Source organism: Sardina pilchardus, chromosome 19 (assembly GCF_963854185.1).
Source record: "Sardina pilchardus chromosome 19, fSarPil1.1, whole genome shotgun sequence".
Lineage (NCBI taxonomy): Eukaryota > Metazoa > Chordata > Actinopteri > Clupeiformes > Clupeidae > Sardina > Sardina pilchardus.
This window is the reverse complement of record NC_085012.1, coordinates 15,566,710-15,591,965: the sequence shown is the minus strand read 5'-3', so window position 1 is coordinate 15,591,965 and position 25,256 is coordinate 15,566,710. Positions and strand designations below refer to the sequence as shown.

Here is a 25,256-nt window from a genome sequence, read left to right as displayed (position 1 = left end):
AATGAAAACGTATTGGTTCATAAAAAAATTAAGTTATGCCATATTAGACTGTTACAGTCATGACTCAGAATATGTTGTCACAACAGAGGTGTCCATGATTACCATCTTGCTGAAACACACCTATAGACATTTTTTTCTGTCACCATGTGTGGCTGTGATTCAATAGTATAACTTGTATGCTGCAGGTCTGCTGTAAGTCATAACTTGTAGTTATCTGCTAATAGGCCTAATAAAACCATGAGCATGAACATTTGTTAAAACTTCATCCTGTCAATAGTTCACACGAGTCATGTTAGCATCTGTGAATATTTTCAGTGTAAAAAAATGCTCACATATTTCATTTGCAATCACTAGGCATAAATAGTTCTCACCTTCTGACATCTCCCTCCTGGAATTAGAATATTTCCAGGTCTTGGGATGACCATTTCTGACCTCTCAAGGATTTGAAGTGTAGAGGTACTGTGCTATGAAACTAAAGCAGGACCTTCAATAGTATTCCATGTCTGACATACTGAACTATTCTGTGTTGTACGGTGGAACTTACGTAATTATTTACTAAGTTTAGCTGTATAGAAGTGACTATTCCCACTAGGGCTTAACTGGAGGATAACATCGTTGTGTTTGATAGAATATAAGGGAGTGAATTATTCCCTCTTGACTGTTTTCAGAACTTCACAGTTTGATTTACAAATACATGGCATTTGGAGAAGTTGTCTGAAGTGCAGCGACTTTAACATGTTTCCAGCTTTTAATTATAGACTTACATTAGTCATGGTTTGCATTGGTCATGGTCCTCTGCAAAGAGACTTGGCAACAACTGATTGTTTAGTGTGTTGGAATAACGGAGACAATTTAATGACACAGTCCAGGTTTTTAGAGGTTGTTTTTTTTTTTTTTGGCTGAGTCCCTTTTTGGCAAACTCCTTGAACAGATTTTTAGATCAGGCACAGATGTACTCCCTCAATCTGTGTAAGGTGTGTTCACTTATGGCTGCCTCTTTTACTGTTACTGTAGTGGTTTTGTTTGACTGTTGTGTACAACAACAAAAAGGGCTCTCTCCATTCAAGCTTTTCCTGCTGAGAAACTTGAAGAGGCAAACTAATACAGACATATTGCCTCGAGTAGCTAATGCAAGATAACAAGTATTAAATTGGTTAGATTTAATGTCCTCATTAAGTAATTTTAGCACTGTGCGGCCCTCCAAATGGCAAATCTGGGTTTTGATGGGAAAATATTTGTCTCTGATGAACTTTGAAATTTATGGGTTGTAAAGTATTCATGCAATTTATTTGTAATTAAGTTGCTTTTTTTTCCTAATGGAAATGAACTTCAAAGCATCTTCAACTTCATCAAACACTAAACTTTATTCCCCCCATCAAACAGTTTTAAGATTCAGTAGATTTGTTTGGAGCTAAGTTGACATGATTTGAGGACACAAATAAAGAAACGTAAATGTGCAGCTGCTGACATCCATCCCTAATATTCCTATTTAGTATGGAAGAGCATAAAGCCCTTAGCCGTCCTTGCCTGATGTTCAGGGTTTATCACTATTGCGCCGAAGATGTGGGGGTTTGTACAAATCCATGTTCATCGATTCATTTTCTTCAAAGGGAGACATAATTTCAAAGGCAGAAACATCTCTGTAATATGAGGCAATCCTATGGAGTGCGTGTTTTAAACATTTTGGCTTCTCACAGAGAAAATGAGCAGCTGGTAGGCCTATCTTAAAGTTACATCATACCTTGCATTAAATTAATCAGGCGTTAAGGGAGATTAAATATAGGCCTAAAGTCTAGAGTTTTTTTTATATATAGTTCATTGATGATAATCGTATTAGGGGTATGAGTGGAATGGTCTATGTGTTATGATGAAGATCCTTTAGTGTATGTAAACTCCACATGGGATGAATCCTGGTGCTGTATATGCAGTCATTGGCCTGTGTTCATTTCCATCTCAGAGACTTATGGCCTATTAGATGTTATACAAAATGTTTCAGTGATAAGTTGAAAGTAGTTGAAGATATATATTTAGCTATCTTAACACTGAAACATGGTGTATACCATTCCATTGAAAGGCCTATTTAGGATTATTCCACGTGTTTTAAACCAAATTCTAATTTAGATAATTAAAATGTCTCCCATAGCTATTTGCTAAAGAGGTGTTCAAATTGTAGGCTTTTTATTTGTATTAATTCGAATATATGACCAAATTAACTATTGCAAATATCGACCTGTAAAAATAAATATCATTCAAAGTGACATTAAACGTTTTTAGTAGGACCGATGAATTCAAATGATATTATGTTTTTAATATTACATGTAGCCTACTAAAATCCTTTAATTCATTGGTGTTTATATTAGAGATATTAAGCAATCTTCAGTTTGCTAATAGCATTATTGTCGTCATATGAGAAGTGCCCTTTAATTCTGACGTAGTTGGGTGCAATTCTGTAAATTGTAATATCTTCACTACTCGCCCGACCATTCTACCCGTGCAAGCATTGCTGCACTTCTCCAACCCCTGGCTACTTTGATTGCATTCCTTTCTTTGTATTTAAACATCCGGGTTTTCCTACTGGCTGTGCTAACTCTCCTCTCAGAAGCCATTTTGGACTCAGTTCAGTTTCTTGTATGTCAAAATCCGACCCTGTCCCTAGCCATTCTCGGTTTCAGAGAGGAAAAGGTGAACGCGCACAGCGAAGAACGACTAACCGATACATGTTTTAGTAGAATTTGTTTGTTTTTATTTTGTTCGTCGTAGATGGAACAGATCGATCGTTTCCAGATGGATTTGTGTACGTTCTAAAGTTGTTATAGCCCGTGCAATTTTGTTGCATTGGGGGCTGTACGCACAAAAGCAAGGCAAACTCTCGGTGCGGTGGACATCGAAGGCCGTGGGTCATTTGGCTCGTAGTGTTGAACCGATCATCTTTTTTAAATGTTCGCGAAGGAAACGAGATTACAAAGTGGAAAATCCGGCGCCACTCTTTTTCATTAAAGGAATATGTTTGCCTCCTGGGTGACTTTTGCACTTCTTCTGGGAACTTTTTGTGCAGGTAAGACCACAATTTATGCGTTTATTAGTTGGCACGACATAGCGACTGTCCTAGGAATTATTCGCTTAAATAGCCTACTACCCTTTTTAAAATAATAGGCTACTACTAAGTAATAGACTTCATAACCCAGTGCATGTGTAGGCTACACACTTAAGGGAGACGCAGACACACTTCTTTGGACTACAGTGTCAAATGTTTAAATTTAGCTATTTGATTAATCGTTGCCTAACTAATAGGAAACAGATCACTGATCCGAAAGCCAACAATTTCAATTGAACATATCCAGATCATTTGTTAAGCAAAACACGAATGACTTTACATTTACATTTACATCGGCTGCATGGTGATTCGGATCAGTAGGCTACTAGACAACATTTAATATGATGGCAAATAAACCACTTTGCTGCTTTACAAATACAGCATGCTTCAGCTCATGTAGATGCGAAAATAAGACATTGGCAGTTACTCCACACATCCAGGAGCACTTCCTTGGATAAGTGGGTTTTCTTTTACATGTCAGGAGCAGCAAGGAGCGATCTGGCTGATTTGATGATGTATTTTATCCAAGCACCTCTCCCCAACCCCCGGTGCCTAGTAGGCCTATATGAAATATGAATGAAACTGGACCAGCGATTGTCTTTACGGTGCTGGTCATGTGGCCTGTTACAGAAATGTATTGTGGTTTCAGATTTTGATAGTGGAATTGTTGGCCTGTTCGATTGTCATTGTGGTTACGTCTGTTTTCGCATTTGCATGCATTGCACATTTTAATTAGCTGTAAATGGCATTGCTATGAAATCTGAATAGTCAGGCGATTGAAGATTCAGACCATCCCGCTACAGCGCAAGGAAATGTGTGATATTTGCGGTTTCAACGTAATTAATGGCTGTATTAAATTAGACGTGGGCCTATCTCTGTCCGATGCAAGCATTTTAGTCATGTTTGGCCAAGTAAATGGCAACTGATGTACACATTGGGTGTAGTTTTTTGTTTTTGTTTTAAAATAAATATTTACAACAGTCACATAACAAAACACATATCGATAGATAGCCTACATTTAGGCTATTTGTCCACCCCGACCCTTTTGTTGTGCAGTTCCCTCCTTGTTTTGACGACTTTGGGGGGAGGGGTACATAGGGGGTGGGGGTGTAGAGATGGTTCTTTTGTGTATGTGTTCACTTTGCCCAGGTTCTCAGCGCTGGGTTTTGATACATTTATGTTAAAGCAAGGATGCTGTCTTACAGGGCAGGCCATTATCCATCAAAACACTGCTGATGGTAAAATGTCACATTATGTGTTCAATTGGGGGGAGCTGACATGGTTTCCTTTCGATGCGAAACCTCTAGATATAGCACTGTTGCCATCAAAGGGAAATTCAGGACAAATGCATTAGGCTCAACACTGTTGTCTTTTTCATTTTATAACATTGGTTGGAAAGAAACTTTATGAACTTCAATATGCATAGAATATGTGCATTGTGTACCAATATGCATAGAATGCATTTCCCAGGATTATCAAAATGTGTTTTTAAAGAATGTTAGGCTGCTACTTTTTTGCTTGAATGTGAGTTTTCATGATGAGAATCATGTGAACTCATCGGAATATGTGCTCAGTTATATGTCTTAGTTTAAGCATTTTATAATAAAATGTCAGTCCTTTAGAGTGCCAAAGGGACTTCACATATCTGAAAACGCCAATCTTAGGCTAGATGATCTGAGTCCTTTATCAGATAATATTAGTTGTTGTAGGCTACCACATGGACCTGTTTCTGTCAGAGGGATGTATCCAATGTTACTTTGTATCATCGACAGTGTTGTTGTGTGTAGCAGTATTTCACATTTGTTTCTTTGTTGACACTTTGAAGGTTGATTTGTCCTCCAAAAATGTCCCACTTTTTTGCCTCTTCTATTCCTGAAATCAGCATTTAATTGTTTGCCTTTTAAAATTAATTCAAAGAATAATTGAGCTGCTTGTATGTGCTGAACATTAGATTTTTAGATATAGACATGTCCTTATCTTATAGTCATACTAGCAAAATAGTCTTCAAAGAATATATATCTTTTCTTTAATGCCACTGGTTTCAGTCTAGGTCACCCATCACCCTGTAATCATAATGGACACAACCTTGCTTGCTCAGTTACATTTGTGTCATGGCACTTTGTAGAATTAAGAATTCTTCTTGTACGGAACAGGCTTTCAATTGTGGTGGCTGCACTAGCAATGAAACAAAACTGCTCCCAATACGCCACCCTCCTCAATACTCAGATCATTGATGCCAGAATTGTAAACGCTTTTGCAATGCTGTGAGGGGGCCCATAAACGTTGATGTTTTGGCTGCCGTCTGCATTGTGTAATGGTCTTCAGTGAGTGCATTCCATCCTCCATGGCCTCAACAGCCAGGGTTGTAAAAAGGCAGGCGAGGGTGGTTTGTCTTTCTAAACACAGACTCGGAAACAAAAGATTCCTATGTCCTTGTCTGCTTTGTCTTGCTTTCTGAGTGCCGAGCTACTTCTAAGCTGTGTCTTTTTCTCAAGGCTCTGTTAGAAGGTGGGAAGAGAGTGTAGACTGGGTTTGTCCCCAAATTCCTTTTGACTGCATGGCATCAGGCAATACGAGGGCTGCTTCTTCCTTATCCTCTGTGTGTGTATGTGTGTGTGCGTGGACTGACCATGCCAGCAGATCCATGAATGTGTTGCATATTAATATGTGTATGAATGGCTGTGTGTGAATGTCTGTGAGGTTGGATCTGGGTTTGGAATGCTAGGTTGCATTGGTGTCACCTAACAAGGTTTAAGTCAGTTGCATTGTATTAAGTGTGTGTGTGTTTGCCTCGGTGTGTGTGTGTGTGTGCACGCGCGTGCGTGTGTGTGCACAGGGCTGGATTTTCAAAGGTTTGGCCACATGATGTAGTGGAAGTGGGGGAGGGGAGAAGCAGCAAGGATGAATTGCTCCCTGTGTGCAGAATCAGCCACCTTTTGTAGATTACCCCTCAACAGTTAGAATCTCCATAAGCATGTCATCTTCTAAACGATGTTACAGCGCTGTGCATATGTTTGTTTGCATTGTGGTTCAGTTCAATGCTGTGCTGCATGGGCTGCGTTGGGGAAGGGAAGGGAGCATGGAGAGGGGTGCCACTGTGGGAGATGGGGGATGGGTTGCCTCTGGCAAGAACAGGAATTTAAAGAGACAGCGTCTATTTTTTCCCCGGCCAAGGATCAAAGATGCAGAGTTTGAAAATTCATGACACAGTTGCTTCAGTGTTACACATTTTGTTTGTGTGTGTGTGGCACTGTCTTTGGATAGGGAAATCAAAGAAAAGCAAGCTCTTTCCTCCAAAATCTGATTGGTGTCTCTTGAAAAGCCCATGGTGATAACACACAGCAAGTCCTCCTTGAGAATGGCAATATCCTATATAGGATGAACCTCATGAAAGTTCTTTCTTTGATCTAAAATGACTGCTGTTGTATTTTCTCGACTTGACTGCCTTTCTATTTGATTACTGCTGGTAGAAACACTGGGCTATTGTCCCTGACCTCATGCTGGATCAAACTTGTTAGCCTTTGTTTAGTATATAAAACAACAGCTTTGATGACCGTGCAAAGATGTAATCATATGGGATGTAGGCTACTTAATTAGGTCGGTTTTATTTACATTGGAGATGTGATACTGCCTTGCTATTTATTAGCACATATGACATAGTCCACTCTTTTGTTTCTTAATTTGATTATATGTTGGAGATATGTTTTGGTGGAGATAATGTGAAAAATGTGGGCCTGAGTCTTATAAATGTAAGTCTAATATGTTTCTCACAAACCTTATCTGATTGACAGAGCACTGTTAGGCCTACTATATGACTAATGAGAAGTCCTTATCCTGCCTCTATAATCAGTGTCTCGAATTGTATGACCATGATAGCTACATTTTGAATACACATGCCTTAATGGTGGACTGGTGATTGGAATTGAAATTGAAAAAGCACAGTTAGTGGTTTTGTATTGTGTCAACCAAGTTTAAGAATCCTATTTATATGTTTAAGTTACTAAGTTTGGAATGAGCACTGAAAGTTTGTGCAGTAGTTTTGATGGATGGGATTTGAATGCAAGGGGCAGCACAATCCGACTTTTAAACAGGCCCTTTGGTTGTCGGAGAAGTTGATATGTAAGGTCTGGTCAGTGCTCACTGCATGGTGGGTCAGAGAAGCCTCAGGGCTCTTGGAGTGTAGTCCAAAAACACAGATGCACACACTTATGTCTCCTTGTTACTCTAGTTTTGCTGCTGTGGACACATATTTCCGTGCCAAGTGCAAGATAGAGGACGGTACAATCCCTCACAGCTAGATTGTGTATATTTCTCTGCCCCCTCATATCCGTTAACAATGCAAATAGGCATAGCTACCTACCTAAAAGTGCCGTTGCTGGTAATCTAATCAGCTATGCTTAGAAATAAAAGCTGAATAAATAATGTAAATGGAATTTGTTTTCTGTTGGCCCTGAGCCAGAGCTTTTAAACTTGCATGCTCTTGCACCGTTTGTGGAGGGTGGCAACACAGGGTAGCTGACATACAATGCTGTCATGATATGTCACCTACAATAACAGTGGTATCACCATACAGCAGTGATCCATGATAGTTGATGCAGAGTAAGACAATTGTCCTCAACACAGAATTTCACAGAATTTGTCAAGTGAGATGAAACCGTTTGCAAAGAATGAACCCTGGAGATGCCAGATGGAGGCTGATTCTCTGGAAAACCAAATTTGTGATTAGATAAATGTTCTCTCATCTCTCTCAAATATTGAAAGTATTATTGAAAAATGTATCAATATTTGGCATATTGTGAGCAGAAATATTGTGGTACCCTAGTCCTACACTGCCCATCCTGGTCAGCAATATTGTCGTGTTCCCCGTCAGACCCAAACATAGCGTACGGACGTACTTTCACCCTAATATGGCTCATTGTAGTAGTGTTGTGTGGTGAATAAAAACATTTATTTTAAATGCCCTTAATTACAATTTTATTCCAGTGCTCTTTTTTCAACAATTTCAGTTGATTGGATTACTTGCTCTGTATTTGAGATAACTGGGCATTCTGCCCAATGCTTTTTATGGTGGAATTAGTCGTTCTTTATGCTTCTCTCATTTGAGCATATCACAGCTGTTTTTATAGAGGTCAAGTCTCAGATGAATTAGTATAGAAGAAATTATTTGCCTTGAATATATTTATACCAACTCCACTGGTTCCATTTTTTCTATTATTAAGTTACTTTTGGAGCTCTCCAATGTTTGGTGGTTATACTGTATAGAATTGTTCACAAAGACTTAACATTTATTTGGGTACATACTGTCATGCATCCAGGGGGTTATTGATGGTTATGTTTCTAAAACAACTGATTTTTTGCTTAATGGATGTCTTGTTACTGTGATATGATGGGCATGACTGGTGTCTCTTATATTCACTCTTACAATGCAAAGCCCCATTTTCTTTGACATTTGTTACTCGTTGGCAGTAGCGTGAGTGGTGGTTAGGCATATGTGTATCATATGCATTTGTGTATTTCTTTGATAATGCTGACACAAAAACCCTCACCATCATTGACCCATTTTTGCATCTTATGTCTTAAGAGTTTCACAAGCAGTCTGTTCTCACAACACCGATCAGGTCAATTGCGTGGTCCAGAAATGAGTGACATCTAAAACAAGTGAAATAGCTGTGTGAAATGGAGCTATGGATTCTTCATAGATACACTAGTTAAAATATACTGTATATGCCCATATGAATGGATGCATGGATCACGTCACGTGACATTAAATAAAATGAAGCGCTAATGTGAAAAGGTCTGGTGCCTATACAAAAGATACATTTGTCAATGTCACAAAAGGGATAATGCAATGTGCTAATTATGCACTCAATTACTTAGAAATAAACAGTGGACATAATGAGAGGTGCCCTGGGATGTGGTGTGGTGTGCCAGAAGAGCAGGAGAATTCATTTGGAAAAGCGGTCTATCTTCCAGGCACATTCTGATCATTCATTTTCTTGGTGAAATCATGCCTGTTGCATAACCCATGTCCATTGTTTAAACATTAAGTGCTTACTATCCCAATGATGAATGACATCATTCCAACCCTCTGATGTTAAGAGATTTATCAGTAGCTGATGCCCTGTGTTTGCATTTCAGTTTTCCCCTTTTGTGTTTGTCAGTTCATGCTGCTCAGGGATTGCACTATATCGTGAAATGTTAGGCAAACACAGGAAGTAGTGTATTCATTGGAGCTGCTCATTGACCGTAATTGACTTCAGTCCTGAATGTGGACCAATGTGGAATCCATTAATCTGTCATTTACTCTTTGGCTTCCGTCCTAATTTGTTGCAGATCCCTGAAACCCACATCTAACATACAAGCTAATAAGATGAGTGGAGATCAAAATGGTCACATTCCAAAGTAATGTCCTTGTGGCTTGCTCTAGAAAGCAAACACATGTGCTCGGTGCTTGTTTAAACTTTATAAATAGAATAAGTGAGTGAGGTCTTCGAAGAAATACTTACTGGGGAAACATGACCATTTGTGAATGAGGAAGGTGGTAGTTGAGAAAATAATTGAATTTGAAATGGTAGAGTAATTCGGTCATTCTGTAACAAATTAGACAGAATCCACGAAAATGGTTGTTCTGTAAACAGGGTTTACATGTGTGTACTGACCCCTGTTGGGGGCGCTCGAGAGTCCGGGGGTTACTACAGTAAAGACAACTTATGCATCAACCTCGTGTCTTCATTGTTTACACCTGTTAGTTATATTCCTAACGTAACATGGTGTCAGAAGTGACGGATTTTAAGTCGGACTAAACCTGGATGTCAAAGAAAAGCAGAGGAAAGCAGGAAAAGGGTGGAAATCGCGAGGAGATGAGCCAAAATAGAGAAGCTGCAGCTGCACAACAAGCGATGGCCCTACCCGCCGTACCACAGCTAGCTCCGCCAGGCAAGTTCGATTTTAGCAATGTGAATGAATGGCCGAAGTGGAAGAAACGTTTCGAACGATATAGGATAGCTTCGGGACTGGATAAACAGACGGAGGAATTCCAAGTTAATGCATTTATGTATGCAGCGGGAGATGACGCGGAAGATATCCTGAACATGTTGCCATTAACGGAGGCTCAGAAGAAAGCATACAAAGACGTTACTGAAGCATTTGACAAACATTGTGTGAGTAAACGGAACGTCATATATGAAAGGGCGCGTTTCAATAGCCGAAACCAAGAACCCGGTGAGTCAGTTGAGTCATTTTTAACAGCTGTTCATGCGCTGGCCGAATTTTGTGAATTTGGAGGACTGAGAGAGCAATTAATAAGAGACAGAATTGTAGTTGGTATTCAAGATGCTAAGCTCTCAGAAAACCTGCAATTAGATGCAGAGCTGACACTGGAAAAAGCGATGACAAAAGTAAGACAAAGCGCAGCAGTGAAGAAACAGCAGCCAGTGCTACGTGGGACAGAACAGGCAACCGGGAGTGTCGTCGAGGCTATAGGCCTACAAAAAAAGAGCTTCAGGGGCCGTCCATGGCAAGGCAATGAGTATTGAAAATGATATCTTCCTCCATAAAGATTTGAATGTAAATGAAGTTCTCACTAAAAGAAGGAGGTGTTCTGTAAACAGGGTTTACATGTGTGTACTGACCCCTGTTGGGGGCGCTCGAGAGTCCGGGGGTTACTACAGTAAAGACAACTTATGCATCAACCTCGTGTCTTCATTGTTTACACCTGTTAGTTATATTCCTAACGTAACAATGGTTACCGCACCATTTCAAGAGTTTGTCAGTGTTTAGGTCCCAGAGCTAAGATTTGGAGAACAGTTTTCCTAAATCCAGTGTTTTCATACTTGTTTTTATTCACCCTTGAACTTGATAAAAAAAAAATGACACTCTAAAACTGCCTTATCTTGCAGGCCATGTTTGGGTAATAATATCTTAAAGTATTATTCCTAGCCAGCTCAAACTTTGTAGTGTAGACAAATATGTTCATTATGGCTGGATCATTACAATTTTGTACTGCATGCCCAATTGCCCATTGAGTTTAATTAAGGTCCTAGATTTGGTGCAAAACGAGTGATACTGAGGGTTTTGTCGACTTTTGTACCCACATGGCATCAGTCAGTATGTTGTCTGTGAATGCAATACTTTGTTAATATCAACAGGTGTGTAGTGGTAAAATAAGAAGTATAACTGAATTTTGTGACCATGGCAAGGTGGACTGCACTTTGCAGTATTGGATTTAAAAACTTAAGAACTTTCCCATGTGCATAAGGGTGCATAAGTAAAAAATTCTTCCCCTCAAATTTGTCATTTTGCATATTAGGAAATCCCACGTTTTGGGTGGACCAACTTCAATATTATCTGGGCGTTTCTTATGTACAGTATACAACTCTTGCATGCATTCTGCCACTGACTTAAGCGCCTTTTCAGCTATGTGCTCCTGAGCGCTGTATTATGGTCGAGCGACACTACAAGGTGAAACAGCATGTTTCTTGCTGTCGGCAGTAGGCCTAGTTCTAAATACATGTGGGTTACATGGAACGTTACCAACTAACATAGTATCAAATTTGGTGCTTAATATGCTGATATGACTTTGTTTTTTCCTATTACAGTGTTTTCCCATAACATTTGGTTAAGTCAATTCTTTGTTAAGCTATGTGATGACACAACATTTTTTTTACTGTAGGCCTTTCACTATTCAGTTCATCATGCTTGCGATTTCAAAATCAAAGACTGATTTGTGCTCTTGCTGGAATTTAAATGGCACTCATAAGGTCAGTGAGAAAGTCCACATTCCACATTTTCATATCAGCCTAAATTAATGAGGTGGTAGCTCAGTCCGGTTCTATTTTTAATGAATCATGGCTCTTTCATAAAGCCGCCTCGATGTCGAACTTGTGTGGGTGTGACCGAAACAGGAATGGGAGAATGTGCATAACCGAAAAGCGCGTAACTGAAACGCATAAAAAAGGGCTTGTAACGCACAATTTATGCTTGAATGGGAGAACTTGCCCCTCAATACCTACACATTGAGCTACCTAACATGGGTTGTCATGTGCCTGGCTTCCTCTGTCCTTTGGACTGCAAATTCTAACCTTCCCTTGTTTCATCCTTAGTATCGCCATGATCATATGTGGAGAACTCGATGAACGAATTCATAATACCCTCCATGTCACTCTTTTGGACTGAATCTACTGTAGGGCCTCTCCACTCCTCTGTTCTCCACTCTCTGCTCTCGTCTCTTCTCTTCTGTCCTCTTCTCTCATCTCATCTGCTCTTCTCTCCTCCTCTCTCCTCTGTTCTCTTCTCCCCTCTCCTCTCCTCTTCTCTCCTCTATTCTCCTCCTCTCTTCTGTTATCTCTTCCTTTTCTCTCCTCTCCTTAACAGTGTCTCTCAAATATCTCTCAATCAATGAGCATGCCATACAAACTTGGTATTGAGCCAAAAACATATTGAGAACATGACTGTCTTCCACCCTACAGTTTGGGCTGGCTATGAACAGCACTTTTCAAAATATGAATGTCCAAACATAGCTGCCCAGATTATGGGTTTGTCAGGGTAAATAAATATCACAGACAGAAAAAAGATATGAAGACAGGATTTGAGCAGACATACAGTATTTGACAAGTATTGTTTGTAGTGAATCAACTCAAACACACTTAAGTGACATGAATGACTAGGCACTGTTGCTCATCTGTGCATCCTGGTATAAAGGCCTCCCAAATTATTTTATAGGCCCAAACATTTGGATCTGGACAATGGAGTGACTCCAGACCGAACTTCTCAAATTTTGTCACCGGGCTATCTACTAGGGGTGTAAATATTAATCGATTTGCATCGATGCATCGATTCTACAGCCGACGATTCAATGCATCGATACGTCCGCAAGATAATCGATTAATGTATTTATTTTAGTATTTTTCCGTCTGTTTATTTTCAGCATATGCTCCTATGCGTAGCCTACTACCTGCTCCTAATCTGCGGGTAGAGCTATCCTCATTATTGTCTTCTACTTTACAGCCTAGTAGGGGTTTAAAATTGGCACCCTCTGCCACTTGCCAAATGTGAGTGAAAATCTGCATTGGCGAGTAGAATTAAAAGGTCATTCGCAACTGGCGGGTTGTTGACATGCGTGCTTCACTGTAAACGTTCAGCACCGCAACAAAGCGTTTATAGGCTGCGAATTTTGTCATCATCGCAAAGTTGGTGGACTACGTTTTTTATTTAGTGACCCTCACTGTTAGGCCTACCATAGCTTCACTGATGCACACGTTTTTTCCCTGTGGAAAACAGCTGATGGATTCGTCAGATCAAGTGAGCACGCTAACAGTGTCATTCATTATTATACGCAATGACATTTGGCCAATGCATTCTAGAGACCTTTTAAGTTAGGCTACGTGTTCTGAACATTTCTGTGTTCTGAGTAGCAGGTGTTATTTAATAACAGTTATTATGACGAAGTGGAATTGGAGAAACGAGTGTCCAAACGAATCAATTTAAAGTTTTGGGGAAACGTTTATCCCGTTAGTTGAACATGCTTCAGATTATGATTTGTGTTCATTTCCCATACTGTCTTGGCTGAGCATGTTCCTCAGACTCAAAAAGTCCTCCAGTTGTGGACTGATTTATTTTGAACAGTGACAACTATCATAGCCTGTACCGCTACGACACGGCCAGGGAATCTTAACAACTTCAGAACGTTTTTGCAAGTTCACGTCCTTAAAGTGACAGACACCTATTTAATCTCACATCGCCAATACAGTGAAGGCTGCCTATGACTTAAATTACCTAAAGTTAAACGTTTAGCTAATTAATCTTCTAATATTGATTACACACAAAATGCATATGCAATAGCAGATATATTGGGCCTACAATTTGTATTAGGTTATCTCACAGTCAGCAGGTAGCCTACTGTATGTCACAGCGTGTGGAGGAAGAAACTGCACTAAAAGGCTGGTAGAAAGATCATTTGGCCCTGTTTATACTGTAACATACACATCATGTGAATAGAATAGGCTACTGTTTCTGTATTCTCAATAAAAGGCAAATTATTTCTATTTTTCTAGAATTTTTAAACGTAATAGATATCATGTAAAAATCGAATCGAATCGAATCGAATCGTATCGGGGGGAATTCTAAATAATCGAAAAGAATCGAATCGCTGACCTAGGAAATCGATATCGAATCGAATCGGCATGAAGGCTCCGATTTACACCCCTACTATCTACAGGTTGACTTCTAGACCACTATAGTGTATTGTGTCAGGCTTAATGAATCCACATTTGCACATTTCTACATTTGCAATAATCGGCAGTATTGAGAAAGAAATGTTTCTTCCCATGACTGCTTGAGGGATGAGTGCCATCCATTTTTCATGGGTCTCTTATTACATGACGGTGATATCCTGAGGGCACCATCAGAAATTGTACATTTCCCATGTGGCGATATATCAAGTATTTATTAAAGTTTTACATGGGAACTATTCAGTATCCACTTAAAATTGATTTGGATATAAATCACTTTTTCAAGAAAAGTATGACTGACACAAATTAAACTTGCTGCTATGCACTAGGTTGTTATTAAAGTCAATTGCCAGATCATAAAGTCATGAAAAGCCCTCACAATCTTTGGCCTCAAGTTCTCTGTGAATCTCTAAGTGATGAAAAATGGATCAGTCGTGCTCTTCTTTGCTTCCTTGGTTAATTTCTTGTGTGCTTAGCTCCAGTTATTGTGTGGGGTGCAACCGCAGCGTTTGAAGTGCGCTGAAAGATTGCGAACATTCCCGCTTGGTCGCGTGCTGTTCAGAAGGCACACTGTTCTCGTCCTCGCGTTTGTTTACCTCTGCCGATAGCGCTTATCAGGGCAAAGCTGCATGGGTGGAATGCGGTACATAAACAATGATATTCAGCAGGCCTTATCTTGCGTAGGCCGTATCGTACATCACACGCAGCACTCAAAGTCCTTATGAACATGTGGAGGGATGGGATTAGTTGAGCATGTGTCAAGCTCATGAGGAACTTTTCCCTCAGCGAATGGCTAATGTGTGACAAATTCTTGCGGTTTGTTTTACAGTTGTAGCGGGAAGCTACGTTCATGCAGTGTTACACTGGAGACCCAAGTCTGAAGCTGCTAATTAAAACCCCAACATGCCACAGTGGTGCAGACGCAGGCATGGAATCATACATGAGCACATTCCATGATGGATAAATCATTTTGTATCATTTAGTTTTTTGTTAGGCCTCTCTACCACAATTGTTGAGTGAAAGTCAGAGGCAATCCGCCATTATTTGTAGTAGGCTATAACTTCAGTGGTGTGTTGCCATGGCTGTTTTTAACAATGTCAGAAACGTGAGCGATGGGATCGTGTCTATTTTCTTGCCTGAGATTGTGTCCACTTTACTGTATGTGACACCAAATCAGTCGGATTCCCCTGTGTTTCTGTCACTGACCTTGTCCACGTCAGTCACAGCAGCATATTTCTGTTTTTGGAGAGAGAGAAAGAGAGAGAGAGAGCGCGCTTGGGGAGATGAAGGAAGGCAGAGGCTGGTGGGGGGTTGGGCAGGAACTGAGAGCACTGCGTCTCCCTTTTGGAGGCCATTTGTCTGCGAGGCTGGGGCCCCTGTCTGGTGAGGCAGGCCCTGCCCCTGTGGAGGCCCCCTTTTGCTTTTGTGTCCCTCCGTCTGTGCGGAGATATGTCAGGCAGCAAAGGTCTGTTTGTTGAGCCCTGGCCTCATGTTGTGGCCTGCAGGGGGGGCAGGGTGTAGGTGGGAGGGCCGGTGGCCACTTCCCCCTATTCTCAGCGTGTTAGGGTATTGACACCAATCTGCCTGTGATCCACATGTTTTTTTTTCTCTTGCAAGGGGGAACAAATGTACCGCTGTCGCAAAACCCCAATTTGAAGCCAAATGAAATAGCTGTAAACATAGATTTGTATTGGGGGTTGATGTGGCACACAGGACAATCGCTAAGGATCGGTATTGAAAATATATTGATTGATTAAGTGATGGTGATGAAGAACATTACTAAATATGAAGAAATTGTTTTCTACTGAGAACTCTTTCTACTGAGAGATTTTTCTACTACTCATTTAAAATATAAATCTTGCATTTTTACAGAGGCCAGGTGGTGAAAAGGGGGGATCTATTTCTTCTTTGCCCACAGATGTTGCCACATTTTGAGATTAAAATGTTAAAAATCCTAATTCAGTGCAACAGTGTGAGTCCCTTTTGGGACGTTCGATGTCAGCCCCATGGTCCAGGGTGCCTCCTGAGAGAGCCAGACCTTTGAGCAGGCTGCAGACTGGCCATGCCCCTCGCGTCTGTGCCGAGCCCATTACTTATGCGCTCCTCCTTCTGCTTGGACTTGGGGGGTTTTGAGATGGAGATGTGGCAGATGCTTGTCTCGTTTCCTCATTCTCCCCGTCTCCAGATGGAGGTATGCAGTGTTTAATCGTGACTCCCAGGCCCCTCTGGTGACCTCTCCGTCTCTGTCTCGATCCCCAGCTGTCGCGGTCCGTCACCGGGCCCTTCCTTTTGACCACGCCAGTTTCTGCTCTGATCCACTTTGCCTGGAAAATTCAGGGCAAAAGCGACAGACCCTCTGTCTTCAACAATTAATGGCATAACCGGGTTAGTATTAGCAAATCCCAGAAGGGTCATTCTCTCAGAAGCCTTGACATGTTTTTGATAGATTTGAAGACTGCTTATCATTAGTCAGTTTCTCAGCTGCTTGGAAAGTGCTCTATCGCACCAAAAAAAATCATCTCTGTAATAAACCTTGCTGTCTGCTAGGGGTGTGCGTGCAACTTGACGTTTTGAAGGAAAAGCAGATGTGTGAGGCCCAATTAGAACGGCTCTGTTCAGTTACATGGTTGCTACAGCGTAACATTAAGTACTATATTAGAACGGGAGTCTCTATTTTAGTCAAATATGAATTGGTTCTTCAGTCCACTTCTATGGTTGCCATTGTTTATTGCTTTTGAGGATTTTCAGAATGCACCCTAGTTTTGATATACACATGTATTTGAATTAGGATTACTATGCAAGAATAATTTCCATGCATTTTCACATATTCTCATATCCACATATTCACGAAAAATGTAGATCTAAGTGAATTTCACTTTTAAATGGACTTTGGCCAGGATCTGTTTGACATAATCATCTCGTCACCATCAAGTGACGTCTTGGTTCATAAGAAGTTGTAGAGTAGATAAATGAAGAGTTTATTGCCGTGTTCATCAACAGTATATTGCTATATTGTTGCTCGAATCTGACTCCGCTACATTGGAAGCAATAAACATTTCAGATGGAATCGTAGTGGAAATATTCTAGTCATTTGCGGCCGTGTGCTCAGGGAGGTGGTCCTCCATAGTAGATGTAGACATTGACAGAGGGAGAATGTCAGAAAGGGCATTCTTTTGTTATGGAAATGTCAGAGGTGACCACCTGCTTAGAAATGAGGCCTGAACAACTACAACCAAGGTCTGCATGGGGAAACTATCTTAAATTACCCAGACACTTCAACTCGCAGACATTTTCATCTGCTGTCAAAAGAAAACCTGCTCTTTATTCAGCGTGTTTGAACTCAGTGGGTAGTAATGAGTGGGTTGCACTCACAGGTTGCAATCATGCACAAAATTACAATATTTTAAGTGTATTAATAGTAATTAACAAGGTGATGTCCAGTCCACACTCAAGACTGCATAATAGTGTGAGTTGCCAAGAAAATGGGAAGCGGGGCTATTTTAATGTATATTGTTGAAATATTGTTCTTGGAAAAAATACCTTGACATGTAGTTGAGTCTATATCACACAACCTTAATCATGTTAAATGTTCACCCATTTTTTCTGTGTCATTGATTTAAATTATGTTTTTGCACACACCAATAAGTGTATGTTCTAATTTTATGAACAGTTTTGATCAAGCAGTGTTATGAAGAATAACTTGACGGAATTTGTAGTCCATTTTGTCTTCTCCGTTGCAGTCTGTGGAGGGACTGGTTTTTTTGGGGCTACAAAATTGCCTCCAGTTATTGAAACCAGAAATAAACTATACTTCATGTTAACTGGCTGAAGCTAAACCTTGAAGCCCCTTAGTGTGTATGTGTGTGTGTGTGTGTTTGTGTGGCTGTGACATTATTGTCGATACCGCTGTGTGCGCATCACAAACCATCGTGTGGCACAAGCATGTCAATTTAACTCACAGAATTGAATATGTGAGACTGATCGGTCACTCTGCTCATGGCTGCTCAATCTTTGCATCTCTAGTGTCGAAGACAACTTCAGTCTTTTAGCAGGAGATGGGCATGGCTGTCATTGGAGGCTAAGTTATGGTGATGGCGCACCACCTAGATTTAATTCCTGATTTAGCCTAGCAGAATGTCAGCAGAGGTACCTTTAGCCAATTGATGGAAAAGACTTTAATGTGTGTGTGTGTGTGTGTGTGTGTGTGTGTGTGTGTGTGTGTGTGTGTGTGTGTGTGTGTGTGTGTGTGTGTGTGTGTGTGTGTGTGTGTGTGTGTGTGTGTGTGTGTGTGTGTGTGTGTGTGTGTGTGTGTGTGTGTGTGTGTGTGTGTGTGTGTGTGTGTGTGTGTGTGTGTGTGTGTGTGTGTGTGTGTGTGTGTGTGTGTGTGTGTGTGTGTGTGTGTGTGGTGTGACTGGAGGTCTGCGATGTTGGCCTTCACCTTGAATGTCTCAGTTAGCCGCTGCTGAGAAGAGTCTCACCCAATGTCACATACATTAAGCCATAAAATGAACGTGCCCACAGAATGTGTCTGCGGTGGTCGTGACCCACTTTAAGAAATGCCTCGGCGCCTCATGTGAAATCACGGCTGGAGGTGAAATGAGGTCTCCGGGATCCACGCATGTTCACTTTTTTGATGGCGAGAAAGAGAGAGGAGAGAACGCGATGTTTCTTTTTTCGTGTTTCTTTTTTCCTCTCCTTTGCCGCAGCACGCCTTATTGCTTTAGCCTCCCAGAGCCTGGCTGACCTCAGATTCCCTCTTGTCTTCAGATCATTTGCCAGCACAGGCAGAACAGTCAGGGGCTCCCAGATTTCCCAAACTTGTTTCGTCTTATTGTTTTTCCTTCTCAGCTGCCTCTCTTCTGTGTATCATTATAATGATTATAATTATGATTATGATCGTATTTCTCCCCCTTCCATGCACTGTGGTTATGCGGTTTGAGTTGTGGTTGGTGTCATGCCAGCGGCTATAAATAGAATTGTGTTAGAGTTAGCATCTGAATGAGGGGGAGCGGCAGAGAAGGAAAAACCCTTTTTGGCATCCAGCTGGCTGCCTGCCAGCCAGCCACTGACTGAGCGTTGTTGGAGGTGGGAGAGTAAAGAGGGCTGAAGAGCTTTTTGAGATTTTTCTTCCTTTTTGTGCCTCTTTCTCAACCACCGCTCCCCTTCCCCTCCCCCCCACGTCTGCTTCTTAAAATAAAGGGCCTTGTGAATGAGAGCCGAGGCAGCACGTTCTCAGGCCTCCCGGTCTCCGCTGAATGGGCTGATGTCAGTGTTGTCATTATGTCATCCCCCTGTTCTCTCCAAAATATAAACAGATGTTCGTTGCGCTTCAGCGTAGGAAATGAGATCATGTCAAAACGGGAGTAGTAAAAAATGGACATTTCGTCCGTTCGGTATGAAGAGTTGTATTGTTTTTTCAAACGTTCCGCAGCAGAAGTAACAGAAAAATGCCTTTGTCGGAGTTGTTCTTTTTGTTTACATTGCCGTGTTTGACAGAGCCGAGTTTGTAGGATTCCTGTCGTTTTGAGTCATTCCAATGGGCTGTGTTTTAGTGGGAAGACCTGCCGTGTGAGGGCTTTCCCTTGGACTCTGTGAACTCTGCCAGCCTCGGCATGTGCTCGCACCACAATCAGCATATTTTAACAGTTGCCGTCGAGGAGGAGGTGATTTGGCGGTTTGGCGGTTTGGCAGTGGCAACAGTTTCACAACAAGGAGTAGAAAGACTGGGACTACCCTTTCATGTAAGAAATTAGCGCGAACAATCAAACAGCCAGACCTACCAGAGCATGAATTTGATCCACTTACCCAGCTTTCTGGGTGTAAGTTCTGTAATAAGTTAGAACCCCTTAATTTAGCCACAGGAAGTCTTTTGTTTGTATTACCTCAGGAAAATGTTGAGCCTTCCGAATATTAATATGGTTGTTCTTTGTTGTCTTGTCGAGTGTAAGCTTAATTGGGTGAGGTACAGACATTTCTAGGTCCAGGCACATTTCTAATGTATAATGTGATATTCATTAATTAGACTCATTTTAGACCGCAATCCTGCTTGTCAGGTTTAGTTCATGTTTCAAAAAATAAAACACAATTGATGACAGAAGATTGTGTGTACTTCTATTTGTCAGAGAGGGAGTTATTCATTTGGGATTTAAAGAGAAATTGATTGATCATTTTTTGTCAACACAACCATTGGTATGCGTATTTGTGTGTGTGTGTGTGTGTGTGTGTGTGTGTGTGTGTGTGTGTGTGTGTGTGTGTGTGTGTGTGTGTGTGTGTGTGTGTGTGTGTGTGTGTGTGTGTGTGTGTGTGTGTGTGTGTGTGTGTGTGTGTGTGTGTGTGTGTGTGTGTGTGTGTCTGTGTCTGTGTGTCTGTGTGTCTGTGTGTCTGTGTGTATTCTAATGCAAAGCGAGACTGGTCATAGTCTCTTTGTGGGTATGAGGCTCATAGGTCAGCCAGACACCTATACAAATGCAAATGAGTTTGTGTGCGATTATATGGATTTTTAAGATGCACACATGACAGTGGGAGGTTCAAAGAACCGAAATGTGTGCATTCTCATGACACCCCGTGCACTTTGAAGATGAGAGGACTTGGACTAGCATGATTCAGGGACACCGTCACATCCGTGGGCTTTGTGTAGGAGTCGGTTGGCTAGAAGATGGTCCTCCCTGTGAGGCATATGGCCATGTAATAACGTGCCATTCATCTGTAGGCTGCATTCAGCAACATGACCAGGCCACTGCTGGGCAGAGATGATGAGGCCAGTGCAAAGCCTCTGCAGTGAGACGAGGTCATAGCATGATGGGAGAGTTAGCGAAGGCTGGGATCAGTTTTGTATACTGCACTTTGTGTGTGTGTATGTGTGAGTGGTGGAGCACTATGTATGTGTAGGAAAATGAGCACGTCATTTTGCATACACACATTTGTAGCATTAAAATCACAGAGATGACAGGCAGGGGAAATTATGAACATTAACAGGAATTCACATAAAATCATAGCTCTTTTTGCGAGATGTGAGGAAAATAGATTTGATCCCAATTAAATGTATAGACACATACGCAATACATCCACAGAGTATGACTTTGTGTTAATGAATGACAAATGGATGAAAATATGTTCAATGTTTAGTTGACATAATTTGTTGACCATATTTTTAATCTATGTCAGAGTAGTGGATTGCAGAAGGCAATTTCATTCGTGTCAAAGATCCTTTAGATCCCTGGTCGTGTGTTGCCATTTCGCCGGTGTTGGTTCTCACCTATAGAAAACACTGAACAGGTCAAATCCAAGGAGATGCACCTGTGGATTTTCAGTGTTCCAGAAGACGCAGGACGAACTGAGATGAGCTCTCTTTTTCATTCTGGTTATGATTGACACATGGTCAGGACATACTTCTGTGGTGAGCTGATATTTGAGCTCGTCTTTATCGGCTTCTGGATTGCTTTACTGCGTAGTCCTTCCTCAGCTTCACACGTAATGCAGGGCGTCCCCATAATCACACTCATTTAGTGTGAAACTGCCATGATCACTTACAGTCTAAACGAGTGAGTGTAATGAAATTATGAAATATCTGTGTTGTGTGAAGTTATTTAATTACGTTAATTGTTTTATGGCTGTTGAAATTTCAAATTAAAATCCGGTTAACTGGCTTGAAGTAGCCTAATTCATTTCGGAGATAGAAAATGGTATCTGTCTTCCTTCAGGGCAGAGTGGAATGGGATTGAGAGAAAGGTGGGGAATGTTGGCATGGCATCACATGTTATCCTAATTCTTTAAATAAAAAAGAAGATTTTTCTTTTCAAAATGGGCACAGCCTTTGCTCTGACCATTTATTACATAAGCTTGTGGCCCCAACATTGCACTTTACAAATGTCCAAGGCTCACAGCCACAAACCCAGGACAAAGTTCATGGTCTCTTATTACAGTTCCACTAACAAGCCTTTGTTCAATGTTTACAGGACCCACTCACACCATTTAGCCGGTGGCCTCCGCTAGGAAGTGTTTAGCCTACATAAGCGTCTTTAGAAAAAAAACATGTATTCATTTTACTTAGAAAAGTCAGCTTTACAGTAATAGCCGTGTCAATCCAGAGGGCAGTTGGTGAAATGTTGCTCCAAGTGTACACTGCTCGTCTCTTTTCTTCAGCATTGAACCTGTTGTGCGACTCTCTGCCTCAGACCGCTAATGGACTGCGCGCTAGGGTGACAATGGTATCTCTCTCTCTCTCTCTCTCTCTGACCCTGCAGTAACAATGCGGCCCAGTGTATATAGCCTCATGCGGCTCTCTGGCCTCCAGCATCCATTACACAATCATGTCTCTCATTCACGCCCTGTGTAATCCTTCCAAGAAGTGCTTAAAAGACAGATGTTGGTAATTAACTTCTCATACGTTGTTAGATAATGGACAGCTGTGATGAATGAATTTATTGTTTCACGTTACGAAGTGATTGTACGAACCAGGCCAGGAGGGACATTGCTCATCAATAATAATAAAAAAAAGAACAGAAAAATATCGGATAGTTCAATTCAAACACTTTAGTGATTCTGATACAGAAAACTGTTTTGCTCTGTGAGTAGTTTGGAGGGTTTCTGTTGGATTATCTTGCTTCTCCCATTCAGATGTTTTCCCCAATTTTCAGAGGCCGTCTTGCTCTGAATTCAGTACAATATCTCAGATATGTAAAAAAAAAGCTGCCTTGTAGGTAAGCAATACATATTACGTGTCAATATGAGGACAAAGACCAATTCTGATAAAGGGAGGCACTAGATCATATTGCTGTTTTCTTTTGCTAGTGTGTGTGTGTGTGTATGCGTGCAGTCTTTTGCTGGCAAACTCACACCGGAGTAGAGTAATCAGGGGGCCTGTGCTCTGTGCTGTGGCTTGGCCCGCGCTGATGGAAGTGGATTCTGGAGGCGGCGCGAGCGCGTGCTCCACCACTCAGGTGAAGGCGTCTGCCAAGACCAACCCTGGAGCGGCCTGCTCGCTGACGGGCCCCAGCGTGTGAGAGGGAGCCCAGTGCCAGAAGAGTGAGGAAGCGCTGGCCAGCCAGGACTCTAGCAAAACAACAACAACAACAACAACAACAACACCCACAACAACAACAACAACAAAAATCACAACAAAGCAAATAACTGTGTGTGGTGAGGGAGGGAGTGGATTGGCACGGTCGGCCCTTGACGGGCTGCCTGGGCTTTATGGCTAGTGTTTTATTTACAATCCTGGAAAAGACACGGGGTATCCCTGTTTTTAGTGGAAAACTATTTTTGGAGTGTTTTTTTTTAGCAGTGATTTGTCCTGTGAATGCTCCCATTCTATGCCTGTGTGGAAGCTTCTACTGGTCGGGCAGGAGCAAACATGTCGTTTGACCAGTGCTCGTCGTCTCCATCAGCTTGTGGTGCCAACAGCAATATTATCTGTTTTTAAAACAAGCTCCGGGCGTTGTAGAATGTGTTCTAGTACATTGAATACGTTTGTGTCTGGTGTGGTATCAGAGCTGCATTTGTTTAACAGAATAGCTTGCCAGTGAAACATTCATTTTAACAGAGGACTGCACTGCATGGGAGGCTTTGATGCTTTGAGTTCTACCAGATAGAAGGTTCCTTCAGAGTGTCTGCGCTCTGCCTCAATATCTCCGACTTCGTAGTGTCCTTTTAAGGTGGGACAGTTTAACAAAGTCTCCGTGGCTGCCTGCCAGGTGTCTCCATGTGTGCTGTTCACAGGTAGGGACAGCCAGTTCATCTTAGCCTGCGTGTCATTTCTTAGCCTGCGGCCATTTCATCGTAAGGAATGCGGCAGCCAGTGTGACTCCCCTGACTGGGTCTTGGCTCTCTCTTACCTCATGCAGCCGTGCGTGTGTGTGCGTGTGTGTGTGCGCGAGTGTGTGTGCTCCTCAGCTCCCTGGGGATCAGTGGAACGGTGAAAAACCCATTCGAATGCTGCTGGGAGCGAGCTGTACCCCTGCTGCCATCAAAGGTTCACCCGTTTTAAAACGCAAATATTTAGGATGGGCGGCACTAATGAAGCGGCATGTGAACCACAAGCATGTTTTAAAATGGGGCTTTGCACAGAAAAGCACTATAGAGACATATATATCGTAATGGTGCCTCCATCGGGAAATACTCACTGTCTGAATCTCTCTGTAGGTGTGCTACTTCTACTGTAAGTAATGTTCATTCCTAACTGGGCTTTTAAAGTAATGCATTGCTCCCATCTACATTTGTTATAATTACTTTATAATGGCTTCTGTGCAGACTCCTAAATTAAGCCCTTGGTGCTTGAAGTCAGTAAGTGAAGTAAAAAGCCTATATGATGAGCGCGCATAGGCTTCAAGTGTTACATGGCTGTGCGTTTTTAGAATGTGGAGAACATGCTTTGAGACTCCTGCCTGTAAAACACACTGAGATGTGTGCAGATCTGGGTCTGATTAGACAAGTGATTAATGTTGCATCTCTCTCGCTGACTTGAAAGGGACCGGCCAGCTATTTTGGATTCAAAGAGTAGCGTTTGAAGGGAATGATATAGGTGAGTGCGTGCGTGCGTGCGTGCGTGCGTGCGTGCGTGCGTGCGTGCGTGCGTGCGTGCGTGCGTGCGTGGGGTTTAATTCCACAGTTTCTGTACGGATGTGACCATGATGTATGTAGCAGCAAATATGCCTTTGAGACCAGAGTAAGACATTTGTCTTCAGTGATCTCGTTGAGAAATGAGCCCTGCTTTTTTTGTCACCATTTTGATGTCGCCAAGATGTTTTGCCCTTTGACCGAAGTCGAATTGTGGCTGTTCTGCTCCTATGACCTGACGTGGTCCTCTCGGGAGTAGAGGTCCACAAGACTCCAGTTTGGATTTTTTCACTCGGCTGGTTGTTTGTTAGGTTGCTGGGGGCTTTATTCACACTGCAAGCTGTGATTGTATATCAGCAAATTGTATTGCCATGTCCTTT

General features: G+C 41.7%; 1 protein-coding gene across 2 annotated transcripts in view; it reads left to right on the top strand.

Annotated features, from left to right (window-relative positions):
• The first annotated feature begins 2,544 nt into the window (after positions 1-2,544).
• LOC134065909 (activin receptor type-2B-like) overlaps positions 2,545-25,256 on the top strand; it is a 43,076-nt gene continuing 20,364 nt past the window's right edge. The window contains exon 1 of one of the 2 annotated variants that reach the window (XM_062521027.1): positions 2,545-3,055. In XM_062521027.1, coding sequence (XP_062377011.1) covers positions 3,004-3,055 — 52 coding nt within the window. In that variant the 5' untranslated portion in view covers positions 2,545-3,003. The remainder of the gene's footprint in view (positions 3,056-25,256) is intronic. The other variant, XM_062521028.1, reaches the window with a different exon arrangement.